The sequence below is a fragment of the Acanthisitta chloris genome, unplaced genomic scaffold, assembly GCF_000695815.1.
Source record: "Acanthisitta chloris isolate BGI_N310 unplaced genomic scaffold, ASM69581v1 scaffold29796, whole genome shotgun sequence".
In the NCBI taxonomy this organism is placed as follows: Eukaryota; Metazoa; Chordata; class Aves; order Passeriformes; family Acanthisittidae; genus Acanthisitta; species Acanthisitta chloris.
In genome coordinates this window covers 77,494-97,307 of record NW_008679224.1, presented here as the reverse complement: position 1 = coordinate 97,307, position 19,814 = coordinate 77,494, and the positions used below count along the sequence as shown (strand labels likewise).

Here is a 19,814-nt window from a genome sequence, read left to right as displayed (position 1 = left end):
CAGGACTATCCTTTCTCTCAGCACGTCGGCCAAATCAAACAAGCAGACACAAGATAAAGGAAAGCAGCTGTGTGGGTGAGGAGGAAAATGGATCGTTTACCCAGCCTGGTGCAAGTATTATGTGTCAGAAGGACAAAGCAGATATGTACACACAGAACAGAGATTTATCAGCTACAGGAGCAGTCTTGCTGTGGGAAGGAGCTTCAGCTGGGACAGAAAAGGCAGCTGGGCAGGCTGCTGCCTCTGCTCCTGACTATTCCAGGGACAACATATGAGAGAATTAGGAAGAAATTATGAAGCTCTAGAATTTACCTTTGTTTATAAGCTAGCTGGGTTAGTATGGTACTGTCTGTCATCCTGCCCATGGCTCAGCCAGGGTGAGCACTGGCTGGTTTACACTCTCCACTTCTGAATGTCACACAAAATTAGTTCTTATACTTAAATCAGACAACAGCAAGAAGATATAAAAAAAGACCAAAAAACCCAGACTGAACAGTGAGGAAAGGCCATAGAAATGGAGTTGTTTAATCTGGAAAGGACATAACTAAAAAAGAATGAGCTGTTGGCATTCCAGTATGTGAAAGCTGCTCCTTCTCTAAGAAGGCTGGCGATCAATTATTCTCCATTTTGATTGTGGCTTGGCTTAATTTACCACAGGGGAGAACAGGATTAGAATCTTGAAAAAAAGTCTTTCTAGCTATAAGAGTGGTTAAACCCTAGAACAGACAAAATAGGGAAGTCTTGGGATGGCATTCCTTGGGGATTTTCAAAAGAAGGTTAGACAAAGATCCATCAGAGATGATCTGAGTATACTTCATCCTGCGAAGGGAATAGCTGATCTCCTGGGGGCCTTCCCAGCTCTGCATTTTGATGCTGTCTAAGAGAAAGGTGACAGATGGAGGAGAGAAGGGGCTGAGAGCAGGTAGGATTAGCATGGACTTGAGGGGTGGTGTGGGACAGCAGAAGGAGCAGCAGCGGCACAGACCCACAGTCTCTGCAGAGCATCCAGACTGCCTTGCCTGGCTCTAAAGGAAATTGATGCATCTGGGTCATTTGCACTTATTTGTCTGAATATGATCTTTTTTTACCCTACAGCTTCTACGATATGCTTTTCTTTCCCTCGCTGAGGTTAATTAAGCTTTTCTGAATAATGCTCTGCAGTCTGTTCACGTAATCTGTACTAAGGATTCACAAGGAAAAGATGAAGCCAAAAAAAGTAGTGTTTGATGGGAGCACAAAACAAAGTTCTGACACATTACGTAAGCCCAGCACAGTTCTGCTCTCCGAGTGCTGTGTCGGGGTTTGCAGCTCAAGTGCTTGTGCCTGAGGTAGTGGCTGTGCTCTAGGATATACCTGACTATGTGACCTGCCTGGGCCATTCCCTCCTGCTCTCACTCTGAGTTAAACACCCCCATGTCACTGTCCCCTCTCTGGAGAGGGAACATGACTTTCTGTAGCAGCACTTGAAAGAAAAAAATCTCCTTTGTGACCGTCATAAGGAACCCAAGGCTGAGCTTCGCTGGAAAACCTGGAGATTTGAGTTGGCATGTGGCTTCCACAATGAATTATGTACCTACTGTTGTGGATACAGATACCTGCAGGAAGGACTGCACCTGTACATCACACTGTTCAGTTGCGCTTACTATTACATTGACTTCTACTTGTCTTCAGGACTGCTTCCTCCTGCTCTCCAGCTCTAACCAATCACTTTTTCCTGCCACGTGTACCAGACCACAGCTGCATGTGCCAGGCACTGACTGTGCATGTTGTGGTCGTGCAAGACCCTGTACAAGTCAAACCCTCCCGTGACGCTGTAGGGGAAATACAATGTGAATCACAAGGAGGGCATCTGCCTGTGAGGTCGACTGCTAGTGCAAAATGACATCAGAACTAAAAGCTATTCAAGGGTTTAAGCAGCACAGGGCACAAAGGAAGAACTTCCCCCCTGTCAGATGGCACAGGTGAGCACCTGAGAGGAACTGGCCTGGTCCCATTTGTCCCCGTTAGCTCTGCATGCAGCACCTCCAGGCATTTCATACTCCTATTAATTGCTTAGTGGGTGGCGTGCAAGGGTGGATGGGGAGGCCTTAAGCAAGGGTTATGATTTCAGGATGGTGCATTTTTTCAAGTGCTGTGGTTTACTCTGTGCTAGGTCACACTCGACTTCTCATGCATGAAACAAATCATCCGTGAAACACAAATAGAGAAAGAGCCATTTCCAGCCATGAGTCATTAGATCCCTCTTATGAGCTGACAGGATAAGAGATGCCAACCACAGAATAATCCATTACAAGTTTCTCATTGCATATGTAGGTTATTGGTCCTTCTGGTTATCAAAAGTCTGCATATTCCAATGGCAAAGGAGTTTCAGAATGACTTGGGGAGGAATTATGTGCTCTGAGTACATGGATGCAGCCAGGCTGTGTTAGTGCAGCTCCTGTGGCTGGCAGGGGTGGCCTGCGGGCCTCCGGGTGAAACATTTCTCCCTCAACCCTTCCCCAATCTACCATGGGATAATGACATTTGCTTACAGTACAGGGCAATGGGGAGCTGTAAAGAAGTAATTGGTGAGAGAGACATTGGAGGCCTTTGATGGTGGATCTCCAACAGCTCCAAGACACATAGTAACAGCTCAGCATTACCCACGCCTTGGGATCCGAGCTGGCAGAGCCAAGAGAGGCAGGGGAGGCTCTCAGCAGCCACTGAAGCCCATGAGCAGCAGGGACAGCACAGCACAGACCCTCTGGCCCTCCTGCAAGGCACAGGGAGACCTGAGGAACAGGCAACAGGGTGGCTCTTCCTCTGGGGATAGTCACTCCATCCCCACCACCTTTAGAGAACATCATCCCAGTACAGGTCTGAGACACTTTACTCCTGCACTGAGATTGGGTGACAGTGCCAAGTGTGTGAGGGATTTCTCCCCTCACTCCTCCCTACCCAGGATCATGGCCTGGAGTGAGGAGTGTCGCTGGTGAAGAAACAGCCCTTGCCAGCACTCGTGGGGGCTGGAAGGCTGAGCGTATTACACTGTGTACACACAGATACAGCAAAGCCAGGGCTTGTCTGAAACAACTAAGTGAAACGTTTCACAGGGAAGACAGTGTGCTCAGGAGAAAAAGCAGCAATCCCTGCAGACCACCTCTGCCAAAAGAAGATGTGTTCTTCAGCAACCAAGGGCGAATGGGCAGTCAATGATGAGACCTGAGACAGACCCACCTAGGGGCAAGCTCTACCCCTTGGTGAACAGTTGACATTGAGACAGTTGATGCATAGTAAATTGATGATGCTGAAATTAGGAAGAGACTAGGCCACAGTCCATAATAACTGCACCCAAACACCAACTTGTGATTTTGGAAAGGCTTTGGAAAGGTTTGGAAAGGGGTGAGTTGTCTTTTGCACTGAGGTGTGGGTCTCAGACCCTTCTCTGATGATTTCTCGCTGGCCTGGGCAGTGACTGCAGAGCTGAGGGAACGAGCAGAGTTTTTCAATGTACTCTTGAAATTTGTCCTGATTTTCCTGCCTGCCTGCTCTCTATCTTCACTCTGCCCAGCCTGCCGTGAGCAATGAGAGCATGGCACGCTGCCACTTTGCCATGTCTTTGGGTATCTTTAGTCATAAGGGCTTTCAATGTTCTTTGGCTTTTTAAAAAAAGATTTGGAGCCTACATTTTTAAAGTCTAATTTACCTTAAAGAGACCCTCGGATGAAAGCAGCCCGGCCTGCTTTTCATGAACAGCAAGGGGACAGTTTTCTGTAGCATTTGCTCATTTAACCCAACTGTGGGCTGAGTTCTCAGACGGGACAGTGACACACAGATCTCATCAACTGGCCTGGAGCTGCATGCATCACCCAAACCAGGTCCCTCCTCGGTCCAAATGACACCCTAAAACTCTATGAACCCTTTTGAATGTTTTTGTCCTAAGTATTTTTGGTATCAGAAAATAAATCTAAGCCCTGCTAAAATGGTTGGATGCCAGAGACCTTGAGCTTTGCTCTCAGCCTGTTGGACACAGCAGCTGGGGCTGAGCCAGCTTTTTGGAGCAGGGAAATGGGGTCTGCCCAGCATAACCTGAATTGCAGTGAGGGATAGATCCTATTAGGAGCAGGGGGTGTAACACCACCTCCCCGACACCACCTTGGCCACTCGCTTCCCGCTGCAAGCTTCCTAGGATGGGCCAAGGAGTGTCCCTAGGGGAGCCAAAATCTCGGTGCTATCAGTTTACGTAACTCCTCCTGCACAAGGACAGCTGTGCTGGGGAGGTTGGCAGATTCCTGCCAAATTATTCAGCAGTGTCTGTCTCCTGAGTTTGGAAAGAGACATTTGATTCATCCTCGCCAGCTTCATGGAGCTGCAGTGTGGGATCCGAGAGGGGGAGGACTGGAGCTGAAAGCATTTATGTGGAAATGCTATTTTCGTTCCATGTATTTAGTGGAACATCAGTGGCATTTTGATGCCTTGTTCCACCCTGAGCCCAATCACTTTGGCTGCGAAGCAGTGAGGCGAGGGCGAGTGTGCTTCCAAAGAACTAATAACAGGAAGAGATGGGAAACCCTTCTGTAGACACGTCACTCAGCTCTTCTGGTCTCTCCAGCTTGCTCCCAGGGGCTTAAAACTATGCCAATGAAAGGCCACGGCAGGAGGAGTGGTAGATTTTCAACTCCGGAGGTTTTGCTTGTGGGCCAAATTTACATCCACTGCAATTACAGGAGTATAATTTAGCCACAGAGTATACTGTACAGCATCCTGCATATATGTATGGCCACAGGAGCAGGCTAAACCTGATCCCTGTCCAGACAAGCAAACACAGGCTGTGAAGGACTGTAAATTCAGCCCTTTCTGGATTTTACCACTGATTTAGCAACTAACAAATCCTTCTCCCACCCTCCTCCAGCTGGCTCCTCTAGAGCCCACTCTTCCGTCTCTGCTCCCGCACAGCATGCAGTGACAGGCAGCCCCTGTCCCCGAGCCAGCACAGTGCCAGCCAGTGCAGCAGGTCCTGGCTCTGGTCAGTACAGCCTGTCAGCAAGAGCCTCCTGTGAAACTCTGCTCAGGGCACGTGACTGGCACCTGCACAGCCCTGAAAAAGGGTCACCGAGCACTCTGGGCTCTAGCACTATTAAAAGGAATGTTTTCTTTCCTTGAATACACCTATCTGAAAGCTGAAGTACTGTTTCATAACTGGTTTTAATGTATACCCTGTCAACTGCTGGACTTTGCTCTGCTGTTCAGCTATCTGCCAGCCAAGGGGATTGGCAGGAGGATCCAACTTCTCTGCCATGCTCCACAGCCCCACAGAAACCTCTTGTCTGCAGACAGCACCGACTGATCGGCGGGACATGAGCTCAGGGGGCTGCCAGTGGGGCTGTGGAAACACCTCTAAAAACTTCATTTCACATTTTGCTCTGGGGCTATGACCAAGCCAGTGTGCTCTCTTCAGTGATCTCCATGCCAGTCTCATAGAACCACAGAACATCCTGAGCTGGAAGGCACCAACTAGGATCATTGAAGTCCAACTGCTGATGCTGCACAGGACAGCCCCAAGAATCACCCCAATGATCTCACCAACTCGAGCAGCAGCAGACCCTGCCTGCCAGGGCAGCAGCAAGTCTCTCCTGAGCTGCTGTTTGAGAACAGTGAAACCCAGGCTGACCCACTTCCTCACCCTGCTGCAGGCTGGGCCCAGGCCTGACCCAACACATGGCATTTTGTGGAGATCTGTGTCACTGGGAGAAAAAGAGAAGGGTGGGAGATGCTGCAAAAGTCAAGCAGCGTTCCTTGTAGGTCAAAAACCCACTTAAAGTAATAAGAATTGTCCCAGTGCTGCTCTGTGTTTGCAAACAAGATTTTTGGCTGTCCTGCGAGACCTATTCAGTCTGTAATAAAAGCAGAGCCGTTGTTTTGGAGCAGAGATTACCTTGGTGTTTCTAACAGAAGTGATATGAGAACTAGACCTTCTTACACTAAAAGGGCTCAGAAATGTCTCTTTTATCTTCCTATTTGGAAACCTGAACTGCAGTGGAGTCTGACAGGATTATTTTATTTACTCCATCTCCTGTAGCACAGCTATTTCTGGCTAGCTGTCTGGCTACTGCTATTAAACTGGTCTCATTTTGCTTCTCATCCAACCTGCTTTGCTCGGGGAGCTCAAGGGAAGACAGCAATAGCAATAAACCACAAGCTGGAGCTTACATTGCCTCTTGATTACAAGAGACACATAAAAAGCACAAATGAAAACTAAATGTGTTCCATGCAGTCACTGATCTTTCTGCGCTGTCAGAAAACACTAAACAGGGAACCCCATCAAGGACTGTGGGTGAAAGAAGAGCAGAATTTGGTGCAGAAGCTCTGTTAACCCTTCATACGATCATTTCCAGCCCAGTGCCACAGTGCCCTGGAGCACACTGGGGGAATCTAAACTATTACCCAGAACAGAAAAAAGAAGATCCTCATCTGCTAAGCACCTCGAGCAACCCCAACGTAACAGGCAGTGATCATAATTAATGTTGTATGTCATAGGCCTGGATGTTAAGTACTATGATTTGCAAATCTAAAGCATCTCTTTGTCAAACTCTCTCAACTTCAGGGTGATAAGGAAAGTGGACTCTGTGCCTTTAAGGCAACATCTTTTAATGTTACCATCATCAAGGATTGCCTTCATTTCTTGGTAATTACGGTTAGCATGCTGGAATATGCATTCTTTTCCTGACTGTACACATATGGTGATGCACACTGAGGCCAGTGCTTGCTTCCCACCCAGTCTATTCCCTTCCACCTTCCCAAAAGGCACTGCTGCATTAGGGTATCCAACCAACGGAATCTTTGGAGAAAGTACCACTGTGTCCTCATGAACACAGCAATGTCCTGGCCTCTGGGTCAGGAAACATGGGCAGAAAATTCATTGTGAGAGTTTGACATTAATGCAATAGCTGAAAGTTACCATTTTTTTGGTGAAGAAAACCTGAATCCTGAGCTCTCCTGGTGTCAGAGTCACCATCCTTGCAGGTGTTTAAGGACAGACTGGATGTGGCACTTAGTGCCACGGTCTAGTTGACATGGTGGCGTTAGGTCATGGGTTGGACTTGATGATCTCAGAGGTCTTTTCCAACCTGACTGATTCTGTGAACCGTAGCATCCAAACTGGCCTTCAGTTTCTTGAACCCTGAACTGGCTGACATGGCTGTTTCATCATATTCTCACTTCCCAGCACCAGGAAATAATTCAGTGGTGGTGTTAGGAAGTGACCACTGCTGTCTCTGATGGTGAAATCTAAGCCAAAGAGATATATCTGTAAAGCTTGGAAACCATTTTTGTGAAAATTATCCTGCACAAGTTGCTTTGCAAGATGTTTGCCAGCAGTGAGAGCTGCCTGCCATGGTGCCAGCTTCTACACCTGCTGCATGCAGCCCTTGGAAATCTTAGTGCAGGTTTCCTGCTTGGAAGAAAGACTTAAATATACCCATACTGCTGGAAATAACATCTGCCAAACACATTCAAATGTAGCCCTTGGTAATTACTAATTTTCACAACCAGGTCTCTGTCTGAAGACATGGTGGTCATGGAAATGCATTTGGGAATTCTCAGTCTGAGGCAGCAGATCTTACACTGGCAGCCAGGGAAGGGTCTGAGCTTGGCCACTGGATCCCATCAGTGCCATTGCTCCTCTCGTAACAGCTGAACTAAACTAATGATTAGTTCATTACAGTCCCATTAGCATAGTCACAGAGTTCAACACAGTCACATTAATGACTACACTAATATCTGGTTCTTCACATGCAAACATCACCCAGGTACTCACCCAGCAGCACACATGCCTGTTTGCAAGGACAGACCCTTGGCTCAGCTCACACTGCAAAAGCCTTTGGAAAAATCCTAGGAGACATAGCCAGTGGGAAGACAAGGACATTGAGGTTCAAGGAGCTGCTCCCACTGGCAGGTCTCAGCCCATCCCAGCCACCTGCTGAGCAGCAGGCCACCTGTAAGAGGCCAGTGAGCTATGGGATACAAGAGGTGGTTCCATCCTGCAGAGATCTGTGGACATCCATGATTTCCAAAGGCCTTGCTTGAAATATTTGGGAACAGCTAATAAATACAGTGAATGCTGATCAGCAAGCTCCTGGCTGTCAGATGGCTGACCTGGCACTACTGATGATCTTGCAGGTGTATCAAGCAGGGAACAACCAGGTGATAATGTCAGGAAGAATCACCCTGAGAGTTATCCTCCTTCACAGAAATATCTTGGCCAGGTGTCCAACAGAAAAGGCCCCATAACCTTGAAACATTTTTGGACACCAACAGAAAGGGATAGCAAAGCCTCTGGAAAGCAGGACATGAGCAAAGCAGATGGGGTTTATTTGGAAATGTGTTACCTGCTGCTCACAGCACTAGGACCCTAAAAATACCTCCATAGCCAACAGGCCTTGTTCCTCATTAACAGGCCACACTGGATGGATCAGTAGGTAAAACTCATATGGTAAATCCTGGTAGGACAAGCCCTGCTGAAACCTTCCCAGGCCACCTGCCTGTTAAGCTGATGGACCAAACCCAAGCCAGCAGATGAATGGTAGAATCAAAGACGGATTTTGAGAATGTGGACTGTGCCTTGTCCATGGAGCCACACAGAGGACACCAAGAGGGTGAACCAGAGAAGCCTCTGCTGTTCACTGATAGCAAAACTGCCATGAAGAAACCCTAACTTCCATGGGGGTGGGAGGACATGTCACCTTGCCCACAGCATCCACCTGAAATAAGGGGTACAGAATGAGTTGTTACCTTGGCTAGGGATAGAGTGTGTTAGTCCTCTGCCTGGGTGCAGCAGCAATGCAGCACTACAACCACCCAGGGGATCAGCAGCAGCACAGACACAACAAGGGTCACGGGCACACAGACAGCAGTGCACTCTCCTGGGGCTGACACCCTGCATACCTGTGGGCTGGAAACAGAATGCTGCTCCAATTATTGCAGCAGAAGCAAAACTGGGTTTCACTGGGTCTTTTCAGAATATGTCAGGAAATCATATTCCATCTTCCTACCTCACCTCAGCCTACAGAAGCAAACCTGATTCCAGCTAGTTTTACCACACATGGAATTTATTTCATCTTTCACTGCCTGACCTGTGAGCAGAAGCCTGCCAGCCTCTGTCTGCAGTGTGAGCCCACTGTGGAACCAGGTTTGCAGACAATGGAGTTCAAATGGAATGACAGAAGACACCAACATCCAGAACTGTCAGAGAGCTTAGGATATGGAACTGTATCTGTCCCATCATGTATCAGTATCTGTACAGGATCCATGTGCAAGAGCAGAGAGCTGTTGCAGCTGCACACACCTGCCAGAGAGACTACAGGTAATGAAGGTGAGGATGACGTGCAGGTAACTGCAATGAAGATCTGGAGGAGTGGGAGATCTTGTTTGAAATATTTTCTTGTCTTCTACAGCCTCTCAGGCTTCATCAAACTGAAGCATCTGTGGCATACTTAAGTAAGGAATTAGTTTTAGCTCTTTATTTCTATTAAAAATGTCTTTTGGCCAATAAAGAGATAAAATCCAACCATTGTAATTTAAAAGAGAAGTATTCTCGAATAGACTGTGCCATGATGAAGGATGTATCATACCTACTGATTTATTGTCCCTGAAGACAACCTACAAATGCGGAAGATTTTCCGAAGAGGAAGATTCACTGAGATCTGCCACCATAAGTGATGCCAAAGCTGTTCTGGGGGATGTGTGGGTCATATTTCATACCCTCAGAGAATCATTTCAAACCACGGGGTAAGGAAGGCTGGCCCCAGCTTCCCACAGCATGATACAAATGGTGCCCCAGGACATGGCACTCTGACTCTAAAGCAGAGGTGATCCTGCTGCATGGCTGTCTGTGGGGATCTGCGCAGCAAAGCCTGACATGAGGGTCAAGAAAACACAGGCTACAAATCATTCAGATTTATTTTGTCTGAGATGCATGACCCAAAATGTGAGCCAACACTCCTCTGAATTCCGTACTCAGACAATCATTCTTAATAATATTAAAGGAAAGCATGATCAAGATGGGAGTGTCCAGCTGTGACCTCATCTTCCCTCCTACCCCAACACTGAAAAATAACAACTGCAGTTTGATGTTGGAAAAAAAGGTGCAGAAGAACTTAGAATGAGGTGTGAGCCCTGTGCCCATGACACTGGGCTCACCAGACACATTCCCACCCTCTTCCCTATCACCCTAAAGCCCAATGGACACAAACTGCCCCACAATACCCTCGTGAGTGGCAGCTCCTGATATGGAGCCAGAATCTCTGCCAGGAAGCTCCAGACCACTGTGCTGTCCCTGAGACAACTACAATCTGCTGTGTGTTTCCCTGTGCAGCACTGCCTCACACCCCCTGCAAAATGCCTTTTGCAAGGGAGGAGGACAGTGTCACACTAACACTGTTAGCAAACTGATGGAACCTTCCAGGCCTCCAGCAGCCTGCTGTGAATTGCTGAACACTCTTCACTCACACTGACAGTCATGGAAACCCCAGCCCTGATTTTCCCAGTTAAGGGAACACTCGATACCTCTCAGGACGAGACCCAGTGAAAGCCAAACTGGATGCTGCCTTATGAATCGGAAATTCAGGGTCACAATCAAAGTGTAGGAGGTCAAGATTAAAAATGAAACCAGCTGTGCACCTCCAGACTCATTCTGACAGCTCTCTGATGATTGGACTCTGTTACTGTTGCTCTGTGGTTATTTTTGTACAGAGCCAGGCAAGGAGTAAAAGGCACAGCAATGAGGAGGGGAAAAACAAGCACATGCATTCCAGAAGGCAAAATTTCAGTAAACCATGACTCAGGAGAAGAAAGTGCCACCCACTGCACTGCACAGGCCGTGGAGCGGGCAGTGATGCCGCAGTGAGTCAGGAGCCACCCACGCCTCTGCCCACACCACTTCCTGCAGTGGCAGAGCCCTCCTCAGAGGGCTGCCACAACCGAGCAGGTCTTGCTCAGCCTGTCCTGAGCACAGGAGCTGTGACAGGAACACAGCCCAGTGCCTGTGGCCAGGGCCGTCCGCAGCTCCCCCTTGCTCCCACTGAAGCCAGTCCCAGGGACTCCCTCTGCACAGTTCTCTGTGTGGCTGCAGTGAATGTCAATGAATTCCAGGCTGTCAGCACACAGACACCCAGGACTGATGAGCTCTGTCACTTCATGTCGCACAGTTGTGATGGTAACAAGCTGGGATCACCTTAGTGGGATACAGCGATACAGCTATGATGCTGCTGCTGCTTAACACAGTTGCTCCAAAACACAGTTCGCCTGCTGCTATTAACACCACAACACATCAGCAGCAGCAGCAGCACTGCCTTCCTACCTTCACGATGGATTTCGTGGCAGAGGGGTGCCCTGTAAAACCCAGCACAGCCGAGACATGAGGATGAGGCTTAACAAGCCTCTCCCCAAGTGCCAGCAGTCTGGGCTGCTGCTGATTATCATTTCAGCGTAGCAATTGAGTTGTCGGCCCAAGTGCCAGGCTTCATAGTTCATACAGGAATTCTAGGGCTATCTAATCCCAGATCATATGCTGCAGCCAAAACCTAGAAGTAGAAGTGAGGCAACAAGCCAAACGAGGGGCATATGAGAAAAAGGCATGAAGGGAACAAGTGGAGGCTGGATTTTCTATGAGCATAAAATCCCTCTATCACAGTATACTCACCATCCCATAATTCAGTACTTCTGGTACGTGGGCTGGCCTTCCTCAGTGATACCCACATCCTCTTCTGCACATGTAGCAGCCAGCCACCTTGCCCTAAAAACCACTTTGGACTGGCAAGCCTGTCCGCAGCATGTCCTTAGCTGCGTCCTTACCTTCTTGCAGAGAACCATCTGGTGATCAAAGAGAAAGAAAACTCGCTGCTGGTTCCGTCCATAAGGCTGGTAAATCCAGGACATCTCTCCCGTGTAGATCAGCTCCGAGCTGCGGTCCAAGATATCGTCTCCCTGAAGGGCACAAAGAAGGAGGCTGAGTGAGCTGCTGCTCCCAGCCACAGCACTGGAAACATTTTGCTTTGCAGGATGGGGAGATGCAATAATTAAGTAAGATTTTGGTCCTCCTGCAGCTCTCAAAGCCTCTTCAGAGCAGAAACTGGGGTTAGGGGATCATTCTGAAGGAAGGGGAATAAATGAAGTTAAGCATGGACACTCAAAGCACAGTCACTATGGCTCACACTGCAGTGGGGAAAGAGCTGCTCCAGACACTGTCCCTGTTCCTCCTCTCCAGGTGCCCCCAGACCCTGGATCTTGCTGCAGGTGCTGGTGGCATCAGGTAAGGAAAGTCCCTTCCTCCTGCCCACAACAGCCACTTTGTAGCCAGGGCAACAAATTCCCTGCACACCCTCCCTTTAAAACAGTATCCCAAAGCACCTCCCCTCCTGAAACATCAGGCCAGCTACCAAAGCCATCTATACTGGGATATCAGTTCCCCACTCATGAGGCTGCCAGAACTCACCCGTCTGGATTGTTGCCTCTCCTCCCACTCATCCATGTAATAGCAGTCCCTTCTCTCATAGCTCATTAGAGCTCCCCATCTCCAAAAACCTGTCAGGACCACCCAAGCACCTCTGGCAGCCTCTGCCCCATCCCGGCTGACCAGGCCCCCCCAGCCTGCTGCCAGAGTGCCCTCACCCTTCTCTGCCTCCGGCTAACGCTTGTTTTCCTCTCCGATTTTTTTTTAAGGATTCATGAGCAGATGGTCTTGAAAACACAGCACTCTCTCTCCCACTCTCTGACAGAACAAATGCAGTCACCCTCCACTAATTGGAATGAGCTGGACTTTTTAAAAAGTTAATTAAAATCTATTTATTAAAAATGGGTGAATTCACCACCACCTGCCCTGTGGGCATCTCGGTGGAACACCGCAGAAGGAAGCGGGATGACTCCAGCTGAAAGGTAAGGAGCAGGATTCAGAAGCAAGTAAGAGAAGAGAATTTTTCTTTTACTTTTTGGCTCTGAAACTACTGCAGTTCTGGCTTTGATGCCAAACTGGAACTGATTTCTGAGACAAGCCCATCCCAAAATCTCAGCAAACAGCTTGTAAAGGTTCAGCCAGCTATGGAGGGCATCTAGATAGACACACACTCCTGATCCTGCTTATACTTGCAGGCGCCAAAGCAACCAAGAGTCACCCCCACTCCTCATTTCTTGGTGAGGATTTCAGACTGCTGTTCAGGTAAATGTGTAATTAACCTCTCAGCATTGATTAGAAGCAACCGCCTGTGTCCCTGGGCCCTGTGACAACAGCGACTTCATTAAGTCACTGCATCACCATGCTGCAGCACAGGCTTTCAAAGCACCTTAGCTAGGGGTTTATCCACCTCTGCATCTCACTTCTGTGGCTGTGGTATCCAAACGGCTAATAGGGATAACTTCCCAGGAACACAGTGGGTTGTTCCCAGGAGAGATGGGCTGTGCATCATGCAGTGTCTCAGCAGTGTCAGGGTCCGATTTCAGCTGTGGCACCTCCTGACCAGAACCCAGGGAGCTGCAACAGCTCAGGTGGACACAAGCCCTTGAACAAAAAGCCTCTGACAACCACATCCCAGATCCAGAAATTGTGGGTTTTCCTGGCTAAACATGAGCTTGTATGAAGAAGATTCCCACCAGCCTATGGATGGGAGCTTTAGGAGAGGGAGTGAGCCTAGGAGAGGCTGGCTGCTAAAAATAGAAAGCCAGTTTTGTCTTTTACTCCTGTGGTAGCATCTGAAGCCTGAGGACACACAGAGGACTCTGTAAACACTTCTACTTGATTAGCTGAATCCAAACTGTGTAGTCCCTGCAAGCAACATAACCCAAAAACATTCAGATCTGAAATGATGGGATTTGTATTGCGTTTCTTATGTTGGGAAAACAATTTATATACACAGTCCATAGGCTAGAAAGAGCTGATTTCCCATGCTGGCTTAGCAAATTGGGAAACATATATTGCAAACAGTTTGGGACTAGCACACGTCTGGCCAAGAGCAGCATGTCCACGGCCCTGCCTGCTCCTGCAGCCTCGACTGCTGTGCCAATCCACCAGTGTGGCTGCACCACGTCACAGCAGAACCACACAAGCTTGGAAGGCATTTTTCCCCCAACACAGTTATACATCACTTTAAACAGCATGAACTGTTTTCTGCTGATGGGGATCATCCCTCCTGGGGCAGGGGGGCTAAGGAGGGACACACTGTCTTTTCAGCTCCCCTGCCACATGACTCCCACATGGTCCTGACTCCAGGCAGGCTTCCCCAAATGGCTCTCCCAGTCTCAGGCCTGGATCCCTCCAATCCAGTACAAAACTAGGAAAAAATTTTCTTTTTTAATTTCCATTTTTTTCCAGCTCCTAGAGAGCTGGAAAAATCATCTTTATCTGTCTGTAAGTTAAGAGAAACCCTGCTAAAAAAGGAAGAGGCTGAACTTTCAGTTACTCTGAACTGGCAGATTTCTACTGACTTCAGCAGGGCACAGCAGCAAAATGGCTAAGAGAAGACTTGATGACCTCCTGAGGCCTTTTCCAACCTGAGTATTTCCCACAGGTCTCTAACAAAAAACCTCAGCCCTCCCCAGCTGCATCAGTGTGCATCCTGCTACATCCGAAGGGCAGCAGAAAGCAAGCTGACTCCTCTCTTTTTCATGCAGTCACAGGCAGAGTCCAGCTCCTCCGTGTGCAGTAATGGGAGCAGAAGGTCACCCAGATCTGGGTTGGATGTGTGCTTCGTGCTCCCTCGAGCCTGCCAGTGCTGCAGTGACACACAAAGTCCTAGGGCTACTCCTGACTGTGGCAGCACAGGCTCTGCTGCTGCTGCTGCTGCCTCAGAAAGATGTTGATCCCCAACTCCCCAGTTGTGCTGGAGCAACCACCACGCTCTGTAACAAGCAACTGGGAGGAACTAAAGGAGTTCTAAGAGTGTGATAAAAGAAACACTGTTGGGAGCACCAACACACCAAGGAAGGGCAATGCACTGCGAGCTGTTCCACCTCCCAGTCTGCCCTGCTCCTTCCCATAAACCAGCCTTGAGCAGACACTGTCCTGGGCCTGGGAATGTCCATCAGCCCACTGGACCTGCTCCCCTGCACCTGAGCCCACCCTGACATGGCCCTTTGCTGTCACTGCTAGGCACTGTGAGGGGATTTTGTGCCCTCTCCCAGTTACCAGTCAGTGAGCAGGGCTCTCTTCTGCCTGACACTGCTGTTCTGCAATTAGAGACTGACAGGCTGATTAGCACCCCGGGCTACACTGAGATCAGAAAAAGGAACGCGAGTGAAATGTTGTCCTTTTCAACGGGCTCAGTTTTGATACCTTCTGTTGCTGGGGGGAAAAAAAAGAAGAAGAAAAAGGAAGGCCCTGTTTCAGTCCCTGACATGATTTTTTTCTCAGGAGGATTTCTCATCAGGCTGTCCTCACGTTGCAAACAGCACATTGGTTACATGCAACTTTCTTTCATGTCACTCTTGGATTCACTAACATAACATTAGGCTGAGGCCAACAATTACAGATTACATAATTAAGGGCAGCAAGTCTTGATTTAAAGGATCTGTAAATAACAAGAATGGGAAGAAATTTAAAAGGACAGTGTTCATTATATTTCTCAATGACATATATTTCTCCCTTAATGTGAATTTAATACTCTTGAAACCTGCCATAGTGGCAACCCATGGGAATATTTGGTAGAAATATATAGATACCTACATAAACCAAAGTAATTTGTTTAAATAGCAAGTTAAAACCAATCCAGACTGATGAGCAAGGCTCTCTCCTGTGCCAAACATCCCACTGCTGGCTCAGGGACCTCCACAGATTCCATCCCAGGGAATGGGAGCCATACCACCATCCTTCTCTGAAAAAAACCTGGGCTGAAAGGGAGGAAAGCATTGCTAGCAGCTGCCATGAGAGCCAGAGAGGGAGCCTGAACTGCACCAGGGATCACTGCTTCATTTTGTTTTGATGTGGTTCAGGAGCTGTGTGAAAAGGCATAAAATCGAGCAATTCTGAGGTATGCTGAAGCACAGTCCTGTTTTCCTTCTCTGCATCATCCATATGGGGCACTCAGCAAGACTGCAGTCACACCTGAGGCTGTGGTGGACACCACGGTCATGCCCACGCGAACAACAAATCCTGCCCAGGAGCAGAAGCACAGCAAGCTGGGCACAGCAGCACGTGTGCCAGCACACTCACAGGATCCAAACAGAGGTCTGCAGGCTGTCCTGCAAATCCTGCCCAGGAGCAGAGCTACAGCAGCACAGGAGAACACGCTCACGCTGTGGCACAGGAGCAGACAGAGAGGAAGGCAGGGACACATCCAGTGCCTCGGTTTTGTGGCATAAATACAGCCCTGCCCCAACTGGGGCTGGCAAGGACTTGGAAATGAGGATGGGCTTTATGAAAATCACCACCTCTTTATAGTACTGCTGTGTGCATGCATCTATCCAGCTATTGCCTGCTAACCTTTGAGACCTGTAACTCTCTCAGAGGGCAGAAGCGACAGAAGGGACCGAGCTGCAAAGGCAGCTCAGGATGAGCTCTGTCTGCCCCGTTTGAAGTCTGATCCTCACTGGCTGTTCCGTGCCTGCTCCAGCTACCTTTGTGTGCTGGTTTGCCTTGCTGCCTTTAAATGTCACTGTTTTGATCTGAGGGTATTTAACTACAAGCAAGGGGATGACGCTGAGCAAAGGGAAATAGAGGTTGAACATCAGGAAACACTTCATAATGCAGAGAGCTCTCAGGCAGTGAAAGGGCTCGGCAGGAGGTGGTGGAAGCCCCACATTCTGCACCATTAACAGCTCAAAGGACAAAAGGCACTAGAGGACTGGTGTAGGCAGGGGCAGCACCTCTCTGGGTCTGTTTATATCCTGGAAATTCAGGTTACAAAATAAAGAAGTGAGTCATACATGGCAACAGATCAACCCAGGCTTGTCGGTCAAGTCCACATTCCCACAAATTATACAACAGGAACACATTTCAAAGTGATTGGGATTATTTCTAATTTACAGCAGTCAGTGAGATCAGTGAGATCTTCCCTTAAGATTCTGCTCAGTCATTACTTGTCTAAAGCTGCCAAAGCTGCCAGTAATTCCTTAAGACTTCAGCCCCTGGCTGCCACAGCTTGTCGGCTGCCCCTCTCGTCAGGCCACCCTTCCCTGCTCCAAAGGCAATTGAAACCATCAGATCCTGCATACATGATTTCTTGGGAAAAACCTGTGGCCACAGTTAACCCAACGATACTCACATTTTTCAAATGCTCATCCTGAAATTCACCTTTATGGGGCCATGTGGAAAATCTGGAGGGATAAAAATGACTCCTAGGACACACAGGCACAACTAGAGGCACAACAACATGGGATTCAGTAAAATCCCTCTGCTTGAATTAACATGGACATGCCCTTACTTTCCCTATCTGTTTTAGGATCAGCAATATGCATGCACTTCTAGTAACACCCTCACCTTACAAGAAAACATGTACATACACTTTGTACACAAGAACATTTCAAATATTAACTCACTAAATATTTTGGTTTGGTCTGGTTTGGATTTTTCCTGCGTCAAAAGATCTTTTTCCAACATCTCATTGCAAAATGTGAGCAAATTTAGAAATGAAAAAGTAATTTCAAATCAGAGACTCAACATTGTTAGTCTTGAGATGTTGAGGAAAACCAGACATTTTTCCAAATGAAAGATTTCAACATGCTAACACATTTAGCCACGGTGGCTGCTGGAATAATCCACCAAGTGCCGCATGCAGTGGGAATTTGGGATTAGCTCTGTCTTGTGCCTGGCTGGATTTCTGGTGAAAAAAATCTGTAGTGATAATTTTTGTTCTGTTTTATGCTTTCTTGTACTCTTGTGTTGCTCTTGTTGTTCTTGCACTCAGTGTTGCTTTGGGTTTGTCTCAGGAAGGCTGTGCTGTGTCCCCAGTCCAGGCTGGAAGACACCGTGACACAGCGAGGGACACAAAGGGGACAGAAAGGTGAGTTTGCAGCTGGGGTCTGCACTGCCTAAGGAGAGCATCTGCACAAAGCTAGGGCAGATCCAAGCATCTGGAACTGCTTTTGATTTCCCCCACTCTCTTCCTGCATTACACTATGGTTCACTTCTGGGTATTTTGGGTTTCTGTGCATCCTTCTGGCCATTCCATGGACAGCTGTGAAGAGAGGGCTGGATCAGATGATTCAGAATTGCTTTAGAGGAAAGAACCAAGCAGTCAAGTCTGCTGCTGGGTCTACCATCCTCTAGTGTTCTCATCAAAGCTCTGTGGGCTCTTCTTGATCCAAAACACAGAATAAAAAAGGCAAGAAGGCTGTTTTCCTTTGGCCAGGGGCAGCACTGTGTTCCCACTGGATCTCGGAGTGGTACCAACAGCAGGCTCTGCTATATTATGAGAAGCTGAAGGATGCTGCTGCAAGAATGTGCTCAAAAGATTTGGAATAGCTGAAAATGCCTGGAAAAATTATTTGGCAAGTTCCTGAGGATAGGATCAGAATAAAAAAGGCAAGAAGGCTGTTTTCCTTTGGCCAGGGGCAGCACTGTGTTCCCACTGGATCTCGGAGTGGTACCAACAGCAGGCTCTGCTATATTATGAGAAGCTGAAGGATGCTGCTGCAAGAATGTGCTCAAAAGATTTGGAATAGCTGAAAATGCCTGGAAAAATTATTTGGCAAGTTCCTGAGGATAGGATGGAGATAAAGAAACTGCTAAGCTCAGGAATGAATTACCAAGGATATGGCTAAATAAAAATGAATTATCAACTGAGCTAATGGAAGAGAAAAAGAAACTGCTATTCCATAGATCCTATGTGGAGGTCACCTTGGCTTTCCACTCACACACGAATATTCCCTGACTTGGAATTGATCTGTCCTTAATCAATATTTATTTACAGTGAGGGTCTCAGTGTTTCTTACAAATGACCCCCATTAGTACATCCCATGGCACACTCGGAAGGCTGAAGATGGAGCTGATGGTCCTGTGCCTCCTTGAGAGCAGTTTCCTCATTCTGAAAATGAGTCTGCATGTCAGGGAGAGATGTTCCTTAGCAGCAAACAACAGTTAAACAACCAAACACATCATCTGCATCTCTGCTCTCCCAGCCAGACATGATTCCAGAACCAGCTCTGATTGCTGCATCGATGTGTTTTATCAAGAGATCCAGGGTTGAACCCAACCTTCATTACAGCAGTGAAACTAATCCAGTCAAGGAGGACACACAGACAGGTGATGCACCTGTATTTCTCTGCCTCTCCTCCTGCCTCCCTAGATCTTTTCCAGAAAAAAGAAACAGTTAAAGGATTGACATCTCTTTCCCATCTACTAATTTACATGATATGCTCCCAATGACTGGAAACTGGAGTTATTTCAGATCTTCACAACTGTGAAGAAGAAGAAAGGCTGCTCCATCACTCTGACTATCTACTTGCCAAACACATGGACCGATGACAGCACCAAGAGGGATTTATAGAAACGTTTGTCCTCAATCTGGTTCAAAACTCTATTTACAGATTACTTGCATACAATGATTTTTAAAAAGTCAGGGTCAAAAGGAAAAAGAGAACACAATTTTAGTATAGCTTTTTTTTAAACACATGGCACAAATGTAGAGAATGAAGACCTGCTGGTGAGGAATCCTTCTGCTGACTCTGCCTTCCCTGTACTTCTCAGCTCCTTAATTACACCATCACTACACGCAGGGGTGGTTCAGAAATATCTTTAAGTGGGAAGTCATTTATAATGTGCAAATAGCATCACCAACTCCAGCTTAACAGTTTGGCTTCCAATCATAAAGCAACCACCAGAAGGATTTTCTCCATTTTCTGAACCTGCCAGA

At 47.8% G+C, this 19,814-nt stretch overlaps 1 protein-coding gene across 2 annotated transcripts in view; it reads right to left on the bottom strand.

The window, feature by feature from the left end:
- Positions 1 to 19,814, bottom strand: part of ARHGEF9 (Cdc42 guanine nucleotide exchange factor (GEF) 9) — a 112,712-nt gene that overhangs the window by 15,517 nt on the left and 77,381 nt on the right. For both annotated transcript variants that reach the window (XM_009077215.1, XM_009077216.1), the window contains one exon: positions 11,830 to 11,961. In XM_009077215.1, coding sequence (XP_009075463.1) covers positions 11,830 to 11,961 — 132 coding nt within the window. The remainder of the gene's footprint in view (positions 1 to 11,829; positions 11,962 to 19,814) is intronic.